The following is a 20,890-nucleotide window of genomic DNA, read 5'->3' on the forward strand; positions in this document are numbered from 1 at the left end:
GGTCAATCCCGGAGTGCGGCGCTCACTAAAGGCAACGACGTCTCTCATCCCTCCACCATGTCTCTTGCATTGAAGTCCGCAGGTGCGAATAAGATTGTCATGTATGGCAAATAACAGAATATCATTTCAACAATATAGTTTGTAATGCGGCTAGACGTGCGTCTGCGGGACCAGTATCGGGTTTGCAAGGTTTGAGATATGTGTTGCGTCTTTTATAAACTACATTCACATGCTTTTGCAGCGTATCGCCCTTTCACCTCATCTCTACATGCGAAACAAGTCCAGGAATCTATTCCTCCCCCTGGTTCGACAGAGATTCCCGTGACCGAGATTGCGCAACGGGGTTCGAATCAGCTAAGCCTTCAACAGCCTCAAAACAAAGCAGGTGGGTTTTTATACTCTTTAGTTGCAGATGAAGATGCATGTGTGCCGTAGAATATGTTCTGTCGACGCTCGACAAAGTCACGAACTGGGCAAGACAAGGTTCTATGTGGCCTATGACTTTCGGTATGTGGTTTTCGTGGGTAATTCTGTTGGCAGCAATACTGAGACTTTTGATATTCAGGTCTTGCTTGTTGTGCGGTGGAAATGATGCACATGGCTGCCGCTCGTTATGATCAAGATAGGCTTGGCGTCGTTTTCCGTGCCAGTCCGCGTCAAAGCGATATCATGATTGTGGCTGGTACTCTCACGAACAAGATGGCGCCCGCTCTGAGGAAGGTCTACGACCAAATGCCTGAACCTCGTATGTTATTTTTCGAAAATAGAGATGTCAGCGTCTGATTAACTGTGGTGATAGGATGGGTGATTTCCATGGGTTCGTGTGCGAATGGCGGCGGATACTACCACTATTCTTACTCTGTTGTACGGGGATGTGACCGTGGGTACTCGATATTTGTTTACCGAGGCATGATCGATGATGATTGGTGCAGGCATTGTTCCCGTTGACATATACGTGCCCGGTTGTCCGCCGACGGCAGAAGCGCTGTTGTATGGGATGCTGCAGCTGCAGCGCAAGATGCGCAGAAGCCGGAAGGGGGTTACATGGTAAGTGGTATGCTACTTGCGGCGTAGGAGATTCTTGACAGCGTGAACCATAGGTACCGTAAGTAGTCAGTAGACAGTAGGACGATGTTCTTCTAGAGTAGTGTGTGAACAAGTCACAGTGTTACTCCCAGTCACAGCCGTCTCGTCAGCCTCATCTCCTTCGACGGCGTGAGTTGCCCTTTCTTCAACACCACCATGGCTGCAGCCCTCCATGTGCCGCGCAACGATACCCACACTGCCCTATACCCACAACCGCTCATCACAGACCTCGACCTCAAGGACACTCGATACCCGACTGTGGCCTCGTCGCAGTCCAGGCGCATCTCACACCAGAACTCCCTTCTCCCGGACAGAGAGCGTTCTACAGACAGTTCCAGTGTTTTGTATAGGAATAACTCGGATGTTACAACAAATGACCTTTCAACGGTGCCTCCCTCAAGTCAGAACCTTTCTTCTCAATTTCAGTCCCAAAGTTCGATCACCGCTCCCGTGCCTTCAGCCCCTTCCCACTCACCCGAGCATCTGAGAGGCAGTTTGTCTTATGCGCTACCTCCCGGTGCTACTCGCCGGGTGGTGGAACGATACAGCCTTGACAATACTGAGCAACAACCTCCAGAGTCTGCAGAGACGCGACAGACTGGCCCTGATTCTATCAACCAAATGTCCCGTAGTCGCTCAGGCACTCCCCAACCCACGCTACCTCCCAGTGTCTCCCAAGATCGCCCCCAATCTCTGCTTCCCAATACTCCCCGCCATCCTTCGTTGCCCGCCGCGGGTATCGGTTCAACATCAGCGTCAGGAACTAGCGCTGGACGATTGACGCCAACCATGCCACTCGCTGCATCACCAAATTATATTCCTCCCGTTGCACCCCGTAACCGCGCATACCCTCAACAGCCGACATATATCACTACAGCTGCTCCCGTGAACTCTGTCTTTCCTCCTCCATTGAGACCTCTCCAGGAGGAAGTCTGCGTAGAATGTGCTATGAGAGACCAAGAAATGGCAGATGTCGATGTTACGTCCCCCGGTGTATGGGAGCGAGCCAGTGATGCAGTTCTCGAGGATTTGAAGCAGAGAGAGCTAGAAGACGAAGCCCGTGGCATAGTCAACAACGACCCAAGTCGACCGCGAATCCGAGGAGGTCGCCTCACTGAACAAAATCTCAGATTATGGTTGAGCATTGTACGTAGTATCCATTTTTCTATAGAACACATTTTCAAAGCTCTGCAGAATCCGAAGGAACCGGCTGCTCGCCAGCAAACTGTCAACAAATACGTAAAATCCCAGCGGACTTTGCTGAAGGAAGAAGCTCTTGCCCGTGCCCAGGCTATGCAAGAGGCAAAGCAACTGGATAGCAGAGTCCGAGATGCATACAGCCAGTTACGCAATTCTACATGTGATCCAGGCAGCCACGCTACCTTCGCTGACGACACGGGAGGCGTACGTATCAGGCCCTCAAAGGCTACGTCTCCCACTAGGCATTCTCAGAATATCGCCCAGTCTCGAGAAGTTACAGTTCTCGAAAACGGGATGATTGTTGAGCATGTTGATGTACGTAAGGAAGAACGAGAGGCAAGAGAGCGCAAGCGAAGGGAGGAAAGGCGAGCAAGGAAGTCATCCAGAAGCTCTGCGGTGGACGTCACTTCCATCATATCCACTAACAGTAATGGCAGGCACACAGACCAAGGTGCCAACCTCAAGCCATTTTCTCCATACTCACAAGCAAGTTCCGCTCGACCCATTAGCGTACTCACCGTCCCCCACGAACGCCCTGATATACCACGAGCCTACTCGCAGGCATCGTTTTCTGACGTGCACAGTCTAGGCTCCAGCTCTCCCAAACGAAAATTCTTTGGTTTCCGTAATTTGAGTGCGGGATGGAGAAGTCAAGATAGTCTCACTCCTTCGGCTATGACTGCTGCGAGCATGATGGATATGCAGTATGTGGTCTCATTTAGTCAAATACTTTTATCACTCATTTTTTAACAGTGTGGCACTCCATACTGAATCAAACAGGCAAACTCGTTATTTCTCTGGAACACCTATAGAATTGAATTCGCCTCGTCGAAGTCAAATTTGGCCCCCCACGGAGTCCGAACTCCCCACATCTACAGCTACCAAGCCTAAGACTGACAGTGGGAAGAAGACTAAAGCATTCACAAAGTTTTGGCGTAAGGTGACTGGTCAAAAGAACGGCGTTACCATAACTATGGATGAACGTGACTGTGAAAATGTTGATGACTTGCCTCTAGCTCCACCACCACCTCTCTCCTATCTCGTCGACCGTGGATCACAAGATGTACCATTGACTGGAAACCGTCAGAATTCTTCGCTTTCGCTGCCATCGGGTCCACCTAAATTCGGAACTACGTCGTCAAGCATGTCACCCCCGACAGCGCCTTCCAGCTCTCTACCTTCCCCTGTTTCGTCACGCCCTCCCGGCAATGTACTGGATGCTGCTGAGATTAATCGTGTCCATAGTGGCTCGTTTGACGATACAGAGGAGCCGCAGGACAACGGTGATCTACCTAGAACGCCAGAGTCTACAAAGCTTCTTCATCCCGTACCCGAAATACATCAAAGCGGCATCAGATCACCCTCTCCTCAACTTGCTTTCCCCTCCACCAGTTCTAGACAGTTGCAAGCCATTAGTTTACTTTCACGTGAGAAATCCCTTCCACCTATTCCCAGTGAAGAACCAGCAAATCGGTCGCCTGTAGCAGATCGGCCTAGGACTGTCTATACCTACGATCCCCGTCCCATGCATGGGGCTAACCCCGCCCACGACTTCTTGATACCTCCTAACGCACCTTTCCGTTCTGGCGATATGCGACGCCAGTCATTTGGAGGCCTGTCGTCAAGGCCCAAAATTCGCTCCCAACAGGTACTTGATCATGGGAAATCAGCTACTTTTGGTACACAAAGATTGTTCGGCCCGCAATACGATGAATTCGGTTCGTCAAGGCGGTCACTTAACCGTATTGATAACCTTCCGGTACATTGCTCAGCTGCACCTGTGACGAAAGATACCAAGCGCAAAAGTAAATTTGGTTTGAGTTCTCTTTTGGGTAAAAAGAGTAATAAGTCGCAGGATTTCGCGCAAGAGAAAGCCGCTTTTTTGTTCCCCACCACCTCCGATAGCCAAGATGAATGGTTACCCAACTATGCCACCTCAAACTCTCGACATAGTGGTCTCAGTACGAGCTCACCTACTCATTTTAATCCACGGATGTCTGTTACCTCGAGGAAAGCCCTTGAAGAACTCGTATCACAGGACTCGGAGTTCGTTGCTTATCGGTACCCCTCGAGTGACCAGCGTTTAGACTTCTATCGGTAATTTTTGACTTTAGGTCGCTTTCTCTTTCCAGTTATCATCCAACTACTACATCGTTCGACCTTCTTTTCATTTCATTATCTTGAATTGAACCTATTCCATATGTCGCTTTCGGAAAATTCTGTTCTTTTGCATTATACTCTCTTTACCATGGCCTTCATCAGTAATCTTACACCCTGTTTGACGTTCCTTTCGAGAACATAGGATAATCATAGTCCACGTTGGGCTCTTCCGTCGATCTGCATATAACGATCAAAATTTACATCCACTGACTATGTACGTGCTAAGCATCGAATATCTGGTGCACACTTCAACCTCCCATATGAATCCGTTATCAGTCCCTTCAAAATCAGGGGGACTTTGCTTTAAATACGAGCTTTGCCCGAGCATTAGGTATGATGGCCCCGTCAAATGTTTCGTTCTTAGGTCGGGCATGGATACCGTCCGGGTATTGAACATCAAATTTGAGGATTATATGAGCGAGCATCATCTTCAACTCCATCTAAAGCTCGGTGAGATAACGAGTTGATCTTGTAAAAAGGACAAAAGTACCGCAGCAAAGAAACGTCCGGCACATGCATGCCGACCTGGGAGTTTGATTCACAGCTTTGGACGACGCATTGATAATAGGTTCTTACCGGCTCCAAAAGGAAGATACTAGATGGTAAATGAGATTGGCTAAACTCGAGGTGATCTAAAGGCGTACATTCGCGTCCACCGTTGCGAAGCCATACTTGGGCTCCATCCCTTCGGTATTCCGCATATCGCTGAAACGGAATAAATCACATCGTTCAGGTTCTGGATAGACTTCCGGGTTGAAATGCACAGCTCGCATGTCAATAGCAACTTTGTATCCTGGCGGCACCACCTGGCCGTTCCCTAAATCGAACTCCACCATGGTGTAACGGGACAGCGCAACTGATCTCTCCAATTGGTAGTGCATAATAGCGAAGACGTGTATACACTTACAGTACATGAGGCCATATACCCTTCCGACTTCTCGTAAAGCACTGTCAATCTTCTTGAATTTTGTTAGAGCACCTTTTGTCCACCCTCCTTCAGATTCTAGCGCTTCTTGTACTTCCTGCCTTATACCTTGTATTGCCTCAGGTCCCAAGAGCGCAATCTCGTACAGGGTCTGGGTAATAAATATAGAGCTTGACAGAACTGGATCAAGAACGCCTCAGGACGAGGGATGATTAAAGAGTACCTACGAAGTATGTATGGTTCCAAAATTGATGTTGAGAAGGCGAGTAGCGAGACCCAGTAGCGTCTCCTGTGGGGGCGCATTTTGTTTCAAATGCTCTGCCACGAGCATCTGGTGGGACGAAGCTGCTTAACTGTGGACTAGCGTCGGAGACCTGCTACTACTCACGCTTGTTTCGCTCAATGGTTTCTGGCTGTCGAAATGCTCTTTTAGGTATGGTAAAATGTGGCGTAAAACCTCTTTCTTCCCGCCAAGGATGCTAGAAAGCAGGGAGTATGTAATGCTACGTACTTCATTAGTATCTGCACGATTGTCACGGGAAGAGACGATCACATACGAGCGGAGGACAGGTGGTGTCCACTTGATGAAAGGCGCCATCAAAGGGACTGTCTCAGCGAATCGTACGACCGCATGGAGGAACTGCTCATTGCGACATAAACCAAGGCCAAAGACGACTCTGTTGCTAATCCTCGCTATCAGGTGTGTCATCGTTTCGAAGACAGGGACCTCGTAGCTATTATCTGAACATGGATGAAGTTTGGAAGTCTGCTCCATTGCATTGTTTAGTAAACTTACCACCCGTTCGAAGAGCACGAAAGGCATCCTCTATTGCCAAAGTCGTCTCCTCCAGCATTTCCGGAATGTAGCCAGGTAATGCTCTATTCACATCCTTTCGCAACACAGCAGCTTGATATGGGTTTTTGAGCTGGTGTTCATCCATGGTATACGGCAATTGCAAGTCATTATCAACCGTCATAGGCTCATTCAGCTGTAAACCAGAGAGGCAGAGGCGTCGGCCTCAAAAGTGAGAAGTTCAGGTGCTAGAACTTGTCGAGCACTATCTCACCACTTCGTCGGTGCTTGACCGAACCTTGTCCAGGTAGTCAGGGCAAAGGAAGAAAACTGGGCCAGACTTGCGGAAAGTCACGATCAGCGCGATAAGCCAAAGTGTATACCGCTCACCAAAGTGGGCACAGAGAATGGTATATCACCATATTTCAGCTTCCCCTCTTGAATAATTTTCTCCGCATCCAAGGTATACTTGAGGGCTGTGGTCACGAAACCTACGATTCCAGGACTTCCGGTACGCGGTATGGTGCCCGGATAGTTTATGTACTTCCATAGGCGCAGAAATGTATAGAGCAAGAAAACCAAGAAGGTATAGACAACGAGCGCAAGGGGGGACATGCAGAAAAAATGATCAAGACCCTGGTCGCCTGATTTTATGAGTCCATAAGGCTCGTGCTCTGCCCCAGTTTGTTTACTAGTGTGGAATGGTAAGTATGAATGGAAGATAGCTCAACGAGGGATGTCGTCCATTCTTCAATTATTCATCTCGCTAGTCTGGATTGGAAGCCAGTCCTATAGCGCACAATGTGCACTATTAATAGACACACCTAGACTTCCTCTTTTGTCCTTGTCGTAGCTGCTCCCTTTTCCATTTCATCCCCTGGTCTAATACTCTCGATGGTTAGTCTGCCATGATCTTAGTCTGCCATGATCAAAAACTTCTCAACTCATGATTTGTAACAGCCATCTAGAGGACTTTCAGCGGAGGAAAAGCGGGTAAAGCTTCTTGAGATTTTTCATGAATCGGTGAGAGCCAACGAGCGTGGTATGCCCAATTCAATATGCAAACTTGTCGCAGAAAGACTTTTATCAGGCAAGTGCAGTAGACGCAGACATAGAATAGGCGTCAACATTGATGAGCAGCTGAAAGAACTCGAAAAACTCGGCCCCAAGCTGAAGGGCATAGGTTGGCAGAAAATGAATATTCATGAGCGGAATTAACCAAGACACCCGCTTGCAGTGTCACAATCCGTGAAGGATGTCCTACAGTCACTGGTAGATGACGGACTTGTCCAAGCTGACAAGATTGGCTCTTCTAACTGTATGTATGCACTAATCCACATGCGTTGAATAATATTGATGTAAATACGCGTTGCAGTTTTTTGGAGCTTTCCCTCACAACAGGGAGCAAACGTATATCTGCGTCACCTCTTGTAGAGCGTCATCTGAATGGTCGCCAGGTTCGGGCACGCCTCAGCAAAGCCAATAATATAACAGATAGCATCAATAACCAGCTCAAAGACACTAAAGCCGTAATTGAGTCGGAGCAAGCACTCAGAAAGCATTCGGTATGTAACCGGCATCGATCGTCCATGAAAACACCTAACGATGGTATCCGGTAGAACGAGCGCAAGCAGGCACTAGAGTTGCATGCGAAACTCAGTGACGAGCTTGCTGCTATTGATAAAGAACTTGAAGGATACGGGGATGCGGATCCGGCCAAGTACGAAGAGAGTAAGCGGTCGGTCGTTTTAGCCAAAGAGGCAAGCATTAGGTGGACGGGTAAGATCGCTTCAGTACTCTTTTGAGGGATAGAAGCTAACTTGTACTGGCAGACAACTACTGCATCCTCATGAGCCATTTCTGCCGGGAGAGGGGAATAGAGTCAGGAGATATTCGACGACATTTAGGAATTCCGGATGACTATGAAGACATCTGCTAGGGTGTCCAAAAAGAGGGAGACTAAAAATTCTGGATATCTCTCAAGATGTTTGTTAGTTGCCAATCACATCCCAGTGATTTCCAAATAAAAGAGGAAATCAGTATCCACATGCCGCCAGAAATGGCATTCGCTTCTACGCGTGTTGAACATCGAAGAAGCACAGCAATCTACGTGTCACCATGTAAGGTTTGCCGAGGCCCGAGGACGCCGTCCGAATCTTTGAAACCTCAGAGCCCGACGATAGACTGTTGATGTTCTTGGGACGTGGGACTTTGCATGAGCTGAGCGGAAGACTGAGATTGAGATTGTGGACGGGAAGCTCACAGCTGAGAAGATAAACTTGAGCTTGAGATTGGTGATCAAGTGACGAGAGACACGTGCAACTGGGGCACAGGTACTCCGCAGAATCTGTGCTCTGTCGCAGGCGTGCCAGAGTTATTGCTCCCAGCTACATTCTGAGCCGTATCTTCATGTCACTGAGCCCCGCGACTTCAATTTCAAACGGTACAGAATCAGCATCAAAAAGGCAGCGCACCGGAAGCACTGACCCAAGCATGAATGGTGAATCATCATCAGCCCAGCCACCTGCAAACATTCCAAAGAGGGGAGCACGAGCCTGCACTAACTGCAGAAGGGGCAAGAACCGATGTGAAGGGGAGGTAAAGTACCCGGTTTGCTTATCCGTTCCGTTCTTTGCTCAATGAGGCCCGCGACCCCGCCCCGGCCCGGCTTTCTGCCTCCCCCAGGCGCCTTGCCGACGATGCCAGGCCAGCGGTACTCTATGTGTATTCGAAAAGCCCGAAAAGAAAAATGCTCAAGCGCTATCCAGTGCAAGTGTAGAGTAAGCATCACTTTTGTCCTTGCTCTGTATGCCATCACCTCATCCCTTCGACCCTCCTCCCAGGCGCCTCTCACGTCTCGAGGGCCAGTATCTGGTGAATACCCTAGTGTTTTAATTTAAGACGCACTGATTGAATCACGCAAAGGTCATGCAAAGCCAAATGATTGGCATGCAGTCCTCTTTGGACCGCATATTGTCAGCGATCCAGACGCAGCAAGGCAACGGAACGCTGTCCGCCTCTCAACATGCAGCGGCATCAATGTACTCCCAATCATTAACAAGTGATTCACTCTATTCATAACGGTGTCTATTGCAAGCTAACGATTTCATTGCAAACAGCTTCTGGTGATCGAGCAAAGTCCTTCCCTCCTCTACCAGGTTTTGCACCACCGGTAATCCCATATTCCTGCCAGTGATGCGCACTAATGACTCGATGCACTTCTTGAACCATCAGCCTCACAAGTATGCCTCCTATGGCATCGTGCCAAGTACAGCACCCTCGACTGATGATGAATCAGAAGACACGTTACCGCGCTCAAGTTTAAACGCCCCCATTGAGGCTCTTCAAGGCCTTGCTAACGCAGCTGCGGAGGCAGCGGCGGCTCCTTCGGCTGAGACGTCAAGGTATATCTATATCTTCTTTTGTTTCGTTGGTGGTTGATAATCTTCAAAGAGTAAAGAAGCGCAAGAGGGCTGAGCCCATACCAAGAAATGCCTTTCCACATGTCGTAGAGAAGGTACATTCTTCTCCTTTGGCTGATTGTCAAACGCTTCTGAAGCATCAACGGCTGTCAGGGCCTTGTGACTGACTCCGAGGCACGAGAGTTGTTCAATATGTAATTGGCCTTTGCGTGTGGTTGCACAGGGCATGGACTTATTAGTTCGTTTCCATAGCTTTTTTGCCGGATGCCATCTTTTCATCCCGTTATTTGATCCGGTATATGATACCTACGAAAGTCTCATGGAACGAAGTCCGTGGACTTTCGACGCCATCCTTGCCGTTGCAGGCAAGATTCGAAGTGGAAATGGACCCCTGAGTTCAACGTTTTACCAGTGTCTTGAAGAAGCTCAAGGGATTGCCCGTTCGTCCTTGTTCGGCCCGGTGGTTAGGAAGGAAGCGGTTCAAGGTACTTATCATATCCGATCTGTCCCTGTCTAAACTTTTCCATTTACTGATGCTATTTCTGTATTAGGTATGCTCTTGTTAGCTGCCTGGAGTACCAATGGCTGGTTACCTAGCGGTCATGCTATGCGAATGGCACTTGACCTCGGCCTTCATCGGGCTCTGGAAAAGCTGGTAGAAGATAATGGAAAGAAACGTTCAGAAGAAGAGGAGAGGAATTTAGGTCAGCGCTTTCTCGGATCGCTCTTCCAGAGAACGTGTTTTGATCTAGACTAGTCGTTTCGGCCCGTATATGGTGCTGCCTATATTGGTTTGACCACCAGTAAGCATCAACGAGTCTATCGAAGCTGACGTATTTTTTGATGTCGGAGTCTCTAGGATGAGCCTAGGTACCGGTCGGCCTATAGTTTTGCGAGATGAAAATTCCATTAGACATTCACGCATTCTGCTGAATCATCCTATGGTCTCACCGACTGATGTGAGGCTCGTCGCTCTGGTGGACCTCATCGCTCAGAAGAGTAAGTATCGACTACTTTAATCAGCCACTTGGCTCACCGAAGAAAAAGCCCAGATATATGAAACTCTGGTGCCTCTGAATGGACAGGTCAATCATAACACACTCTCATTCATCCGGCGGGCATTTGTTGCTTTAGATAACTGGTGGTCTGAGCATGACGAGCTTCATCGTGAGTCAAATCGATCGCCTTCAGATCAACACTCCTCTGACGCAGATCCTTGAGGTCACACAATGGATCAGGAATCATTGCTTCGTAAAATTCTGGCGGGAGAGCTCCATTATGCAAAGCTCTGGGTTGTGTGTGTTGCCCTTCGAGGGGTAGCCTGGGACAAGATGCCATTCGAACAACGTGAATTGGCCTTTCAAGCGAAGGATGCCGCATCCAACTGTCTAACTATCTTCCTCAATTCTTCGGAATATCGGTAAATACTGTGCCAATGATTTTTCGATTATCTTTTCCTGATCATTGATTCTATGTGGCACAGAGCTGCGTTACGCTATGCAGTACATGACAGTCTAGTCACGGCGGCGTTCTCGGGTCTCTTCCTGCTCAAGATGGCCAACTTGTTTCCCACTGAACTTGACCTTGGCGCCATCACAGCACAAGTTGAACAACTTGCACAGTTATTATCAGATGTGGCTGCGGAAAGATATGCACTGACGCTCCGCATCATGTTGGCCAACTTACGGCGCAAGGTTGGTATGGCTAGTGGCATCAATAACCCAGCTCCAACAATGCCACCCCCCGCATTTGCCGAGAACATGATTGTCTCTCCCGCATTTGCCGATCCGGCTATGCCGCCACCTTTTACCATGGAAGAGCTGGGTTTCGTATATCCCAGTGACCGCGGTATAGTCAGTCCGGCGGCTATACCTGTCTGGTTGCAGGAGCAGGTGCGCTTCCAATGAGGCTTATTTTCCTAATGGCATGAGTTTAAATTTCTCTACAGAGTCTAACAGACCTGGGACTACCGGTCAATGGATCGGACGGCGTCTTTCTACAAATGAATGGAGCGAACGGCTGGGCGGGGGATTTCCCGTCCATGCCTGAGGCGTGGTGATTATTCCGTCAAGTATAGATCCGATTGTTGTTATTACAACGAACGGGTATTCGAAAAGAGATAGGAGCCGCCGTGGACAACTAAGAAAAAAGTGTCAGGCTCCGTAATTACATTATTCTTCTTCCTCGTCGCTATCGTTCTGGTCTTGCAAGAACTGTACACTATTCAGTTTCTCCGATCTTTCGCTTGGTTTACAATTGATGTTCTCACCTTGACTAGGGTCTCTGTACTTTTGATAAAATGTTGCCGACCTTGTGGCTTTGAGCCTTTCTGGTGCCAGTAGATTATGGCTTGATCAGAAATGCAATCCTTGTTGTATAAAACCTGCCAATGCTATGAGCTTGGAAATCATTGAAAAGCTGTGAAACGCGGACTTTGAGAATTTGAGGGAATGCTTTGATGATCCGGGTATCCTCGTAGCAATAAACTTGAACCGCGTTGATCAAGGTGACCTGAGTTTTGGCGCCACTGCAGAATGGTTCGAAGATAGACGCATATTTCTGGATGTTGACGGTGGTTATTTATACGCAAAGATTGTGCCATCGGTGTCAACATACCCCGACTTCTCGAAGCGCAAGACCTTCGATTTGGTCTGCACGAGCGCTCCAGTCAACATTGGACATGCAGCCTTGCCAGAGACACTGAATAAGATCAGCCTCTGGTATAGGATTCTCATCTTGTCTGTTTTTGATAGTAGACATAATATTGTCCACAGGCTCCTCATGCTCGACAAGATTAGTGAGCTCCTTGACGAGATCATCTTTGAGAACGGCGTATTGCTTTTTTGTCCACCAGTCAGCGACTTGAGTAAGACCAGCTTTCTTGAAAGCTTCCTCTAGAGTTTTGCTATCGCGTTTGTTGGCGGGTAAAAAAGCAAGCATGTCCTTGACACCTCCACGTTTCAACGTAGCAGAAAGATGATCCATCGGCTGGTCCGTCAGATAAGCTTTGAAAATGAGCGTGATGGCATTGACGGATACATCTGTAGATGGATGTTCGGTGAGTCAAGAGTCGATATATGCGGAAAATCTGCGTGCCATTTTTCACGAGATGATCCTTGGTCAGACTGACCAGACAACTGGCACTGGCGAGGCCTTGGGAGATGAGTAGGCCGATGGCGATGGCGAGTTTTTCTGTCTGTGCTGGCGTCCAGCGGTGGATGTATTGGAGAAGGGTTGGCAGAGATGAGGCTTCCAGAGGTCTCTGGAGATATTTGTACCTGGTAGTCCGACATGAGAAGTCGAGAGCGAGCGCGGGCTGAATCGGCGTACCTTCGGATGAGCTTGTTGAGGACATCGACATACTTTTTTACCTCATCAACTTGTGCCGGCTCTTTGGCCTTGAATATGGTAAAAGGAGAGACGGGGGCGCCGTCCTCGAGATAATTGCCGCCGGGTTGGAGGAGACCGCCGACGAGGATGATTTCAAAAAGAGCGTCTGCATATTTGAGGAATTCGAGAGTAGAGCCTGCCTGGATGAGTTTTGTGGTGTATGCATCAAAGTCACCTTCCTGGACGGTTTCAAGGTGCTTGTAGAGCTGGTCTCTGAAGACTAGATGGCGTGGTGAGTGGGATACGGCGGGGACGGGGAGGACGTACTGGAGGGTTCGTGCTTTGCGTGGGCCTTGACTGCCCCCTTGCGTGCTTTGATTCGGACGCCCTGGAGCGAAGGCTTTGCAGCACCTGGTTGCTGAGACATCCAGTTATCACTCCCGCCATCCATCACGGCCCTTTATCGCCTCCATTACCTAACTATTATCTAATCACAGCGGTCTTCACACCCCAATTGCCTTCTCCCTCCAACGACGCCATGGCCTTTACTGACTCCCCAAATGCGCGCTCAAAATCAATAACCTCGGCCGACCTCGAAACATATGGTGTATGCGCCCTGTTCTTCTCCCAGCTTGGTATTCACCTGTCGCCAGATCCTCAACCGCGTCTCCAACAACCACCCCACATTCTCCTTAGGGGTATCGGAGGACAAAGGAAGCAGGCGTACCATGGAAGATGCACATTCATTCGTAGTCGACTTTGATTCCGTTCGCGGCCAAGGCTTCTATGCCATATTCGATGGCCACGCCGGCAAACACGCCGCCGAATGGTGCGGCCAGCACTTTCATGAGGTACCCAACAAGACATCCTAGCCGTGCCTCAGAGATTAAATCTCCCGTAGTATCTTTTGGATGCCCTTCATCACAACCCAGACAAACCGATTCCCGACATCCTCAACAGCACCTTCCACAACGTCGACGGTAGCTTGTCGCGTATGTGTGAGGAGTCAGATGGGAAGATCCACTCTGGTTGCACCGCAGTGACGGCGTTCCTCCGGATTGAGGATGATGAGGGTCATCAATCTTTTATTAAAGACGCCGCGATGCATTCGCCTGATTCTGATGACGATGGCACCGGCAGCAATAAAGCAAGTAGTGGCGATAGCCTTTCGGTCAATGGTGATCCCAAAGACGGCAAGGAATTAAAGTCAAAATCTCATCAGAGTCGGATTAAAGGTGCCTTCAGACACTTCTCTAATAAGCCTTCTGCTTCTTCGACTCTTGCTTCACCATCTACGGCCAAAGTCTCTTCAGAAGGCGTCACAGTCGCAGTTCCTCCTCTAACGACCAGACGCGTTCTATATTGTGCAAATGCCGGTGATGCTCGGGGCGTGCTCTGCCGGAAAGGAAAAGCAGTGCGTTTAACATATGACCATAAGGGTTCCGACAGACAAGAAGCCAAGCGAATAACAGATGCTGGTGGGTTCGTTTTAAGTGGACGCGTTAATGGAGTATTAGCCGTAACGAGAAGTTTGGGTGATTCGTCAATGAAAGAATTTGTTGTCGGTGCACCATATACTACTGAGACGGAGCTATGCAACGACGATGAATTTTTGATTCTGGCTTGCGACGGAGTACGTTTTGTTCCTCTGCGTTGAGTTACCATGCACCTAATTTTGCCATGTTACCTAGCTCTGGGACGTCATTAATGACCAGCCGGCCGTTGACCTTGTCCGTGATATGCAAGACGCTCAAGCAGCCAGTGCCAAGCTCCTGAAGCACGCCCTTTCTCACCACACCACCGACAACGTCACGGTTATCGTCATTCGTTTTAAACAGCCCGTGCGAAATTCATGATCTTTGACTTGATGCCTTTCAATCCTCGATTTCTCCATCTAACGTGGTTGGCTCTGTGGGTTCTTCTATGTGCTTTTTTAATTGTCTATCTTTTTCTTCCTGTACACGTTGTTGTTTGATACACGAATTTATTGCTTTCTCGGTTCCTATCCTAGCTTCTATACCAGATTTGGAACATTTCGTATAAGTTCATATAATAGGCGCACATGCAGTTCATTTCAATACTCCTCTCTTCCATCCACACCATCACGATGTCCTTCCAAGGGACCCCTTATCCTGGGCCCACACCTACCTATGCCCCAACATACCCACCCCCTTATAATCAGACCAAACCAGAAGTTCAACACCTGAGTGATGGCAACATCGAATCTCCTTACCAGGAAGGCCGTTTCAAGCCCCAGAACAAGGTCAACGACCCGATCTTCCTCGTATTCTTTGTCGCTGTGGTGCGCTACTCTATCTACAACGTTTTTATGAAATTCATGGGACATAACTCAGGTGCTTGGGTTTGCTGCTCTTTCCGGTGTCGTCCTGAATGACTGGATCTCGCATGGTGGCCTTGGGGGCGGACTCGGCAGGCCAGGAGGCCAAACTGGTGCAGGAGTAACATTGAACAGGTGCGCTTCATATCGTTACTCCGAGACACAGTATACTCAATGACCTACGCTCAGGAGTGCAGTGTATCTTCTCTTGTTGATCACAGCAGCGGCAGTCTTACTGTCAGCAACGTATCTCATTTTGGCCCGAGCGTTCACCAAAGCTCTCATGCATGTGACACTCGTGCTGTCAATTTTACTCAATATGTACGTTGCATGCGCCTTCTTTTCGCTCCTGGGCTTAGTTTCCTAACCGGCCATTAGTGGCATCTGCGTGTACTACTGGGTGACACGGTACTACTGTGAGTTATTTTTGGAACCATGCCTCCTGCTACTATTTCTAAATAGATCATTTCCTAAAGCGGGTGCTATCATTTTCACTGTCATTGCCGTATTTTCAATCCTCGCATACTGGGGATTCAGATCACGTATACCTCTCGCTGCACTACTTCTTCAAGTCGTAATAGACGTCTCAAAGCATCATACTAGCGTGTATGCTGTCGCTTTCACTGCTTTGCTCGTCCAAGCTGCATTTGCGGTGTAAGTGATCCGCTCTTTGATCTGAGATGCCACATCATTGATCCGTTTTCAGCTGGTATACGTTCACGATAATCGCCACGTTGGTGCTCAATTCGCTCCTCTCGACATGAAAGTGCTGACCTTTTCCTCAGGTATGCCAAATGGACGCCAGGCAGTCCAAGTACGTTTATCCTTTATCCGAAGGATCACAGAGTTTGAAGTTGAAGTGAAATCCTAAAGCTTGTAGTGAAACCGGAACGAGCTGCTCATCAGGCAAAGTTGCGGGTCTAATCTTTTTCGAGACGTTCGCGTTCCTGTGGGTATCTCAAGTCGTAGGGAATATCGCCTTGGCTACCCTTGCTGGCGGGCCCTATGGATGTTGGTATTACTTTGGTCCCAAAGGATCTTATGGAGGCGAAATGGTGCTATCCTCCATCCTTCTTGGCTGATTCCAACGACTAACGGGTGCATCGATCAGCCGAAGCATCCCACAATCACTGCATTTAGTCGCGCATCAACCAGGTCGTTGGGTTCTATCGCGTTTGGATCCCTGATAGTCACTCTTCTTGACCTCCTCCGACTTATATTTGAGATATTAAGGAATAATGCTGAGGAAGATGGAAATCGTGAGTGTACAGAATCAGCATGCTTGCCTTCAGTATCTGGCTTACAGCTACCACCAGCGATCGGGGCATGCCTCGCCTGCTGTGCTGCTTGTTTCACTGGGTGTATCGAGAGCTTAATCCAGTACTTCAACAGGTAAGATGATAGGTGCATGCGATGAGAAACCAATTCTAATTGGGTGCGTTGCACCAACGAGATATGCATATATCGAAATAGGTAATACCATTCATAACTATAGCAAACGCACATTTTGACACACTGAAGCATTATACGGCAAACCGTATATACCCGCTGCCAAGGATACATGGCGACTGTTCAAGAATCGCGGTATGTGGATATATACTTGTTGTTAAATTGGAGCGTACGTTGATACTCTCGAGCAGGTATCGATGCTATTGTCAATGACTCGTTAGTGGGCATGAGTGAGCCTTCATTTTTCTCATTAAAAAAATGCATTTGAATAAACGATCCTTCAGCACTGACCTGGGGAGGCTATGTCATTGGATTGCTCTCCTCGTTATTTGCATACCTCTATATCCGATGTAGGAGCACGACCTCTTCACTCTTGAGTCACCATCTTACTACTTGGCATGGCTTCTAGTCACGGCCCCCTCATATAACGCTGATGGACAGTATACCGCTCCTATGCTTCTTTTCGCCTTCCTTATCGGTCTTCGGTGTTGTAAGTTCATTTGACCCATCTCTTCTATCCAGTAGATAAGCCTTTTCCTCTCTTCACAGCACTAACCATGTCATCCGCTATCGAAGCTGGCGTATCAACCATGTGCGCTAATTTTATTTGCGAGAAGCTAACTTTATCATTCATGCTTCTTCTGCGTTATCATAGATTTGTTGGCCTGGGCGAAGACCCACAGGTGCTACAGTTAAGGGCGCCTGACCTGTTCAACGTGCGCTTATTTAAATTTCTTTGACTTTTGTTTACTGAATTGGACAATAGTTGATCGCCACACATTACCCCAGGGTTGTTCAGGGAGTGTCTGGGGCGTGACGAAAGCGGAGCTGGTAGATAGCGAGTCGTGTTCGTATCCTAGTACTGATTATGTTATGACGTCATGCGGTACTTCTGCGGGTGTAGCAGGTTTAACGTGCGCATCCCGCAGTGTCCAAGCTCTCGACGGTACTCTCACTTGGACGCGCTCACCTTGAGGAGCGACATGCGCAAGACATCATACGTCGTCACTTTCATTCTGGTTTCTGCCATTCTTGTTCTCGTAAGTTCACCCAAATTGAAAGATAAACCTTTTCATTGTCTTTCATCTTCACACACTGGCAGAATGTCATCTCAACCAAGAGAGTAGATTGGTATCCATTTACTTCGACCTCCTATCATCTTCATCGTAACCTGATTCACTTCACAGGCTTGTAGTAAAATCGTCAGAGGTCTTCAACACACGAATCACAACCGAATATGGCCTTAGCGAGATATGCGAGACTATCTATACTCACGTTCCTAGTCCCGGAGGTGACGGCGAGGTGGTCTATCGCTCCCACAAATGCCGCGATTTCCCTTTGAGTGTCCAAGACGGCTGCGACGGGAAAAACCGAGCATTTTGTGCAGAATGGACAAGTGCGGGATATATTGATCAAGTTGCTATTGGATTTGGGGCCGTGTCTCTGTTGGCGATTCTGTTTGGTGTGACTACGGGGTCGAGAAGGAGGAGAATTTGGGGAGTTGTGTCATGGTTGGTGCTATTCCATGGTGAATCTCGTTCCCCTAATGCGCTTGAATCATGAACGCTGACTGGCGATGGTTTCATAACAGCAATCTGCCAACTCACTGCATTCGCGATTATCACACACAACTATGACACAGCTGAAGCATTCAATCAAGCTCGTCCGGGTGCGTTTTGCATGCGTATCCCTATTTCTACTGTGCTTCTAATTGGCTCGTCTTGATCACAGGTACTGGATATATTCTGAATATCGTGTCCTGGGTGTCAGGTTTCCTCATTGCTCTTGGAGTCGTCGCAACTGGTCTCTCCGCCGCCAGCGGTCACAAGTGGGCTGCTGGAAATCGCGCGTATCATACCATCCCTGAGGGAGACTAAAACCTCTTTAGTGTGGACTGCTGGCTCATTTCCTGTGTTGTCGATCTTTCTTTTTCTGAAAACGTATCTATCTATATGCAATACCCATCTCACCCGACACTGCAGCAATCCAAATGATCCCTTGTGTGATAAACATTTTGAAGAGTCCACTTTGTAGGGCCTTGTACAGTAGAATGTCGGCAACACCATCTTTTCCGCGCGTGAGGCGGTCGATACTCGCTAACCAACTGAGTGTAAGACAACTGCCGCCCCGCCTGCGATATAGGGCAACGCGTTCTGCCAACTTAATCCGGGGGTGCGAGCAGCGGGCATTCTCGTCGATGGAACTGTATGACCACTATTAGAAATGTCTTATTGGTGGTACATAATGAGGCTCTATTATAAGGATATAAGTCCATGGAGCAAAAGATTCCTGATATTGGTAAGATGAACACTGTCGACTCTGAATTGAGCCCGGAGTTGCTGTACAAAAAGAGAGACTAGGATTTCATGCCCTGTCGCATGTTATCGAACTTGCTCTTGTCGTATATCAACCAATTCTGAGCATTATCGATCCCACCCATTGCGTCCTTCACGATCTTGACAAGACTCTTGCCAGGTTGAGGATCTTTTCCGGGGCCAGTCTCCATGCCTTCTCTGTGTCCCCCTTTGTCCCCACTCAATTCCCAAAACATACTCCCCCCAAGACCTTGTCGTTTGATATATTCTCCTTTCCATTGAGCTACGTCCTCATTGTCAAAGCTGACCAGCTCCTTCGTTTGATGATCGTATGTCCAGCTAGCACCCAAATTCTGGTCACGGTAAACATAAGATCCTGGGAGAGGCAAAACGCGATAGTCGTAGACACCGGACTCCCAAGTGCCCCCACCAACGCCAGAATAAGATTCATTTACGCCTTTGGTGCTGGCAAAGGAACGTCCATATAGGGGTATACCGAGGATGACTTTAGAGGGATGAACACCATGAGAAATGTAAAAATGCACAGCATCGTTAGCGTTTATTGGGGGGCCGTATAGGTTGGCTTGGTTATGAGCTTTGCTGTCCCATGAACCAGCTAAGAACAGCATGAGATAGTATATGTACAGTAAGACGGATGTCACGCACAGAAATCATAAGCCATTAAGTTCCAAAAATCGAGAACTTTGTCCATATCTGCGACATGAAGTTTTCGGTAGTTGTCGGGTCCGCAAGGTGCTGCGATCTTTTTGAAGGTACATATAAGGTGAGAGAGAGCAGTAAGATAAACAGATTGATGCTTACGGTGAGGAGGAAGCGGTAGTCAGCTCCTTTGGCTTTAGCATGCTTATCCAGTGCGATACGAAGCTCCCTTAAGAGGTCGACGTATCCCCGGGCCTGGGCGTCATTTGAAGGATATTCGTAATCAACATCTAAGCCATCCAAACCGTAGTCCTCGAGTAAACGGACCGAGGATTCGACAAATTTAGCACGAAGAGTGGGGTTGACGACAACGGGATGAATGGAGGGTGAGTAGGTCCATCCTCCTATGCTCAAGAGCACCTTGAGGTGCCTATACTGTTTCTTGAGTTGATAGATGGCCTTAAAGTTACCGTAGAGATTTACGCCTGGGTCGTTCCAAGAATCACCGGGGTAGTGGATATCTTGGTCGGCCCAGAGGTCTGAAAGAAAGACCTCACCGGTATCTGCCTTGATGTTGGCAAACGCATATAAGATATGACTATGTCGAGGAGGGGAAGATCAGAATTGGGGCTCGGCTGGATAGGAGAGGCTCATACGTGAGGTCATTCGCAGGGATTGAAGAAGGCGGAAATTTGCGTCCGTAGATACCCCTAGGAAAGATGATTGGAACTCTAAAGTATAGACTCCAGAAGACAAGAGATTCACCAGTTAGTGAAGCTAAGGATGTTGAGTAAGCAGAGAGGTGTCCAATCTGTTTGATACTTACTACCCAACACTGAACTTGCCCTTGTTATGATACATGTTGCTTGGCTGAGTCAAAGTCGGTTCAGCGAGCAGGGGAGGAGGCTGTGACAAATCTGATTTTGGCGAGGGGACGGGCTTTTGGCTTACAAGACCGCGAAAAGTGTACCCAACTAGTGCTGCGGCGACAAGAGCGAGAACAAGGAATAAGGCGCGGAAAGGCCTTCTGGGATAATGAGTCTGTTTTTCGGAATGAAGATCTTCGGAAGAAGCGTTCGGGGATTCTTGGGTCGGTAGTGGCTGGTACGCAGATGTGGTGGTGGGCATGAAAGGAGAACTGGACAGCCACAGCACTAAACTCCACCATTACTGTACCGTCTCCAACGCAATCCGTTGCTGTTAACTTGATAG

General features: G+C 48.4%; 10 protein-coding genes across 10 annotated transcripts; 7 read left to right on the forward strand and 3 right to left on the reverse strand.

Annotated features, from left to right (window-relative positions):
• The first annotated feature begins 18 nt into the window (after positions 1-18).
• NdufS7 (NdufS7 ubiquinone oxidoreductase subunit) lies at positions 19-1,191 on the forward strand. Its single transcript, XM_006461017.1, has 8 exons — positions 19-82; positions 139-189; positions 242-385; positions 436-507; positions 566-745; positions 800-880; positions 933-1,047; positions 1,101-1,191. The coding sequence occupies exons 1-8, from the start codon at positions 58-60 to the stop codon at positions 1,111-1,113; spliced, it is 681 nt and encodes a 226-aa protein (XP_006461080.1). The 5' UTR covers positions 19-57; the 3' UTR covers positions 1,114-1,191.
• Positions 1,192-1,242: 51 nt separating this feature from the next.
• AGABI2DRAFT_185376 (hypothetical protein) lies at positions 1,243-4,575 on the forward strand (the record flags this gene model as incomplete). The annotated part of the gene is made up of 3 exons (XM_006461018.1): positions 1,243-2,232; positions 2,281-2,990; positions 3,040-4,575. The coding sequence occupies 3 exons, from the start codon at positions 1,243-1,245 to the stop codon at positions 4,385-4,387; spliced, it is 3,048 nt and encodes a 1,015-aa protein (XP_006461081.1). The 3' UTR covers positions 4,388-4,575.
• Positions 4,576-4,587: 12 nt separating this feature from the next.
• On the reverse strand, positions 4,588-6,376 carry AGABI2DRAFT_221542 (hypothetical protein). The gene is made up of 9 exons (XM_006461019.1): positions 6,171-6,376; positions 5,929-6,112; positions 5,760-5,874; positions 5,599-5,702; positions 5,354-5,541; positions 5,091-5,302; positions 5,023-5,041; positions 4,937-4,971; positions 4,588-4,886 (listed from the first exon to the last, which is right to left on the reverse strand). The coding sequence occupies exons 1-9, from the start codon at positions 6,346-6,348 to the stop codon at positions 4,734-4,736; spliced, it is 1,188 nt and encodes a 395-aa protein (XP_006461082.1). The 5' UTR covers positions 6,349-6,376; the 3' UTR covers positions 4,588-4,733.
• Positions 6,377-7,208: 832 nt separating this feature from the next.
• AGABI2DRAFT_118016 (hypothetical protein) lies at positions 7,209-8,103 on the forward strand (the record flags this gene model as incomplete). Its single annotated transcript, XM_006461020.1, has 6 exons — positions 7,209-7,347; positions 7,402-7,482; positions 7,540-7,574; positions 7,622-7,729; positions 7,784-7,943; positions 7,997-8,103. 6 exons carry the CDS (start codon positions 7,209-7,211, stop codon positions 8,101-8,103), a joined length of 630 nt encoding a protein of 209 aa, XP_006461083.1.
• Positions 8,104-8,573: 470 nt separating this feature from the next.
• On the forward strand, positions 8,574-11,645 carry AGABI2DRAFT_150877 (hypothetical protein; the record flags this gene model as incomplete). Its single annotated transcript, XM_006461021.1, has 16 exons — positions 8,574-8,762; positions 8,850-8,944; positions 9,008-9,038; positions 9,090-9,225; positions 9,284-9,336; positions 9,399-9,568; positions 9,618-9,681; positions 9,740-9,780; positions 9,839-10,071; positions 10,138-10,290; positions 10,344-10,389; positions 10,446-10,585; positions 10,634-10,753; positions 10,808-11,006; positions 11,070-11,478; positions 11,535-11,645. The coding sequence occupies 16 exons, from the start codon at positions 8,574-8,576 to the stop codon at positions 11,643-11,645; spliced, it is 2,190 nt and encodes a 729-aa protein (XP_006461084.1).
• A 112-nt stretch (positions 11,646-11,757) lies between these two features.
• On the reverse strand, positions 11,758-13,343 carry AGABI2DRAFT_150878 (hypothetical protein; the record flags this gene model as incomplete). Its single annotated transcript, XM_006461022.1, has 7 exons — positions 11,758-11,799; positions 11,856-11,969; positions 12,020-12,145; positions 12,203-12,627; positions 12,683-12,864; positions 12,917-13,196; positions 13,244-13,343. The coding sequence occupies 7 exons, from the start codon at positions 13,341-13,343 to the stop codon at positions 11,758-11,760; spliced, it is 1,269 nt and encodes a 422-aa protein (XP_006461085.1).
• AGABI2DRAFT_192623 (hypothetical protein) lies at positions 13,325-14,924 on the forward strand. The gene is made up of 4 exons (XM_006461023.1): positions 13,325-13,523; positions 13,570-13,767; positions 13,818-14,549; positions 14,608-14,924. The coding sequence occupies exons 1-4, from the start codon at positions 13,455-13,457 to the stop codon at positions 14,770-14,772; spliced, it is 1,164 nt and encodes a 387-aa protein (XP_006461086.1). The 5' UTR covers positions 13,325-13,454; the 3' UTR covers positions 14,773-14,924.
• Positions 14,925-15,012: 88 nt separating this feature from the next.
• Positions 15,013-17,655, forward strand: AGABI2DRAFT_192625 (hypothetical protein). The gene is made up of 18 exons (XM_006461024.1): positions 15,013-15,218; positions 15,271-15,389; positions 15,444-15,575; positions 15,633-15,670; positions 15,731-15,908; positions 15,961-15,987; positions 16,040-16,068; positions 16,128-16,309; positions 16,366-16,513; positions 16,571-16,646; positions 16,708-16,727; positions 16,776-16,838; positions 16,895-16,933; positions 16,988-17,053; positions 17,113-17,193; positions 17,253-17,295; positions 17,359-17,419; positions 17,470-17,655. Exons 1-18 carry the CDS (start codon positions 15,024-15,026, stop codon positions 17,518-17,520), a joined length of 1,548 nt encoding a protein of 515 aa, XP_006461087.1. The 5' UTR covers positions 15,013-15,023; the 3' UTR covers positions 17,521-17,655.
• AGABI2DRAFT_221555 (hypothetical protein) lies at positions 17,607-18,682 on the forward strand. Its single transcript, XM_006461025.1, has 5 exons — positions 17,607-17,743; positions 17,806-17,834; positions 17,891-18,231; positions 18,295-18,372; positions 18,435-18,682. Exons 1-5 carry the CDS (start codon positions 17,687-17,689, stop codon positions 18,578-18,580), a joined length of 651 nt encoding a protein of 216 aa, XP_006461088.1. The 5' UTR covers positions 17,607-17,686; the 3' UTR covers positions 18,581-18,682.
• Positions 18,683-18,912: 230 nt separating this feature from the next.
• AGABI2DRAFT_192626 (hypothetical protein) lies at positions 18,913-20,797 on the reverse strand. Its single transcript, XM_006461026.1, has 7 exons — positions 20,630-20,797; positions 20,505-20,548; positions 20,444-20,455; positions 20,335-20,388; positions 19,841-20,276; positions 19,685-19,781; positions 18,913-19,634 (listed from the first exon to the last, which is right to left on the reverse strand). The coding sequence occupies exons 2-7, from the start codon at positions 20,537-20,539 to the stop codon at positions 19,060-19,062; spliced, it is 1,209 nt and encodes a 402-aa protein (XP_006461089.1). The 5' UTR covers positions 20,540-20,548; positions 20,630-20,797; the 3' UTR covers positions 18,913-19,059.
• Between the last annotated feature and the right edge of the window lie 93 nt (positions 20,798-20,890).

The sequence above is a fragment of the Agaricus bisporus genome (genome assembly GCF_000300575.1).
Source record: "Agaricus bisporus var. bisporus H97 unplaced genomic scaffold AGABI2scaffold_5, whole genome shotgun sequence".
Taxonomy (NCBI): Eukaryota; Fungi; Basidiomycota; class Agaricomycetes; order Agaricales; family Agaricaceae; genus Agaricus; species Agaricus bisporus.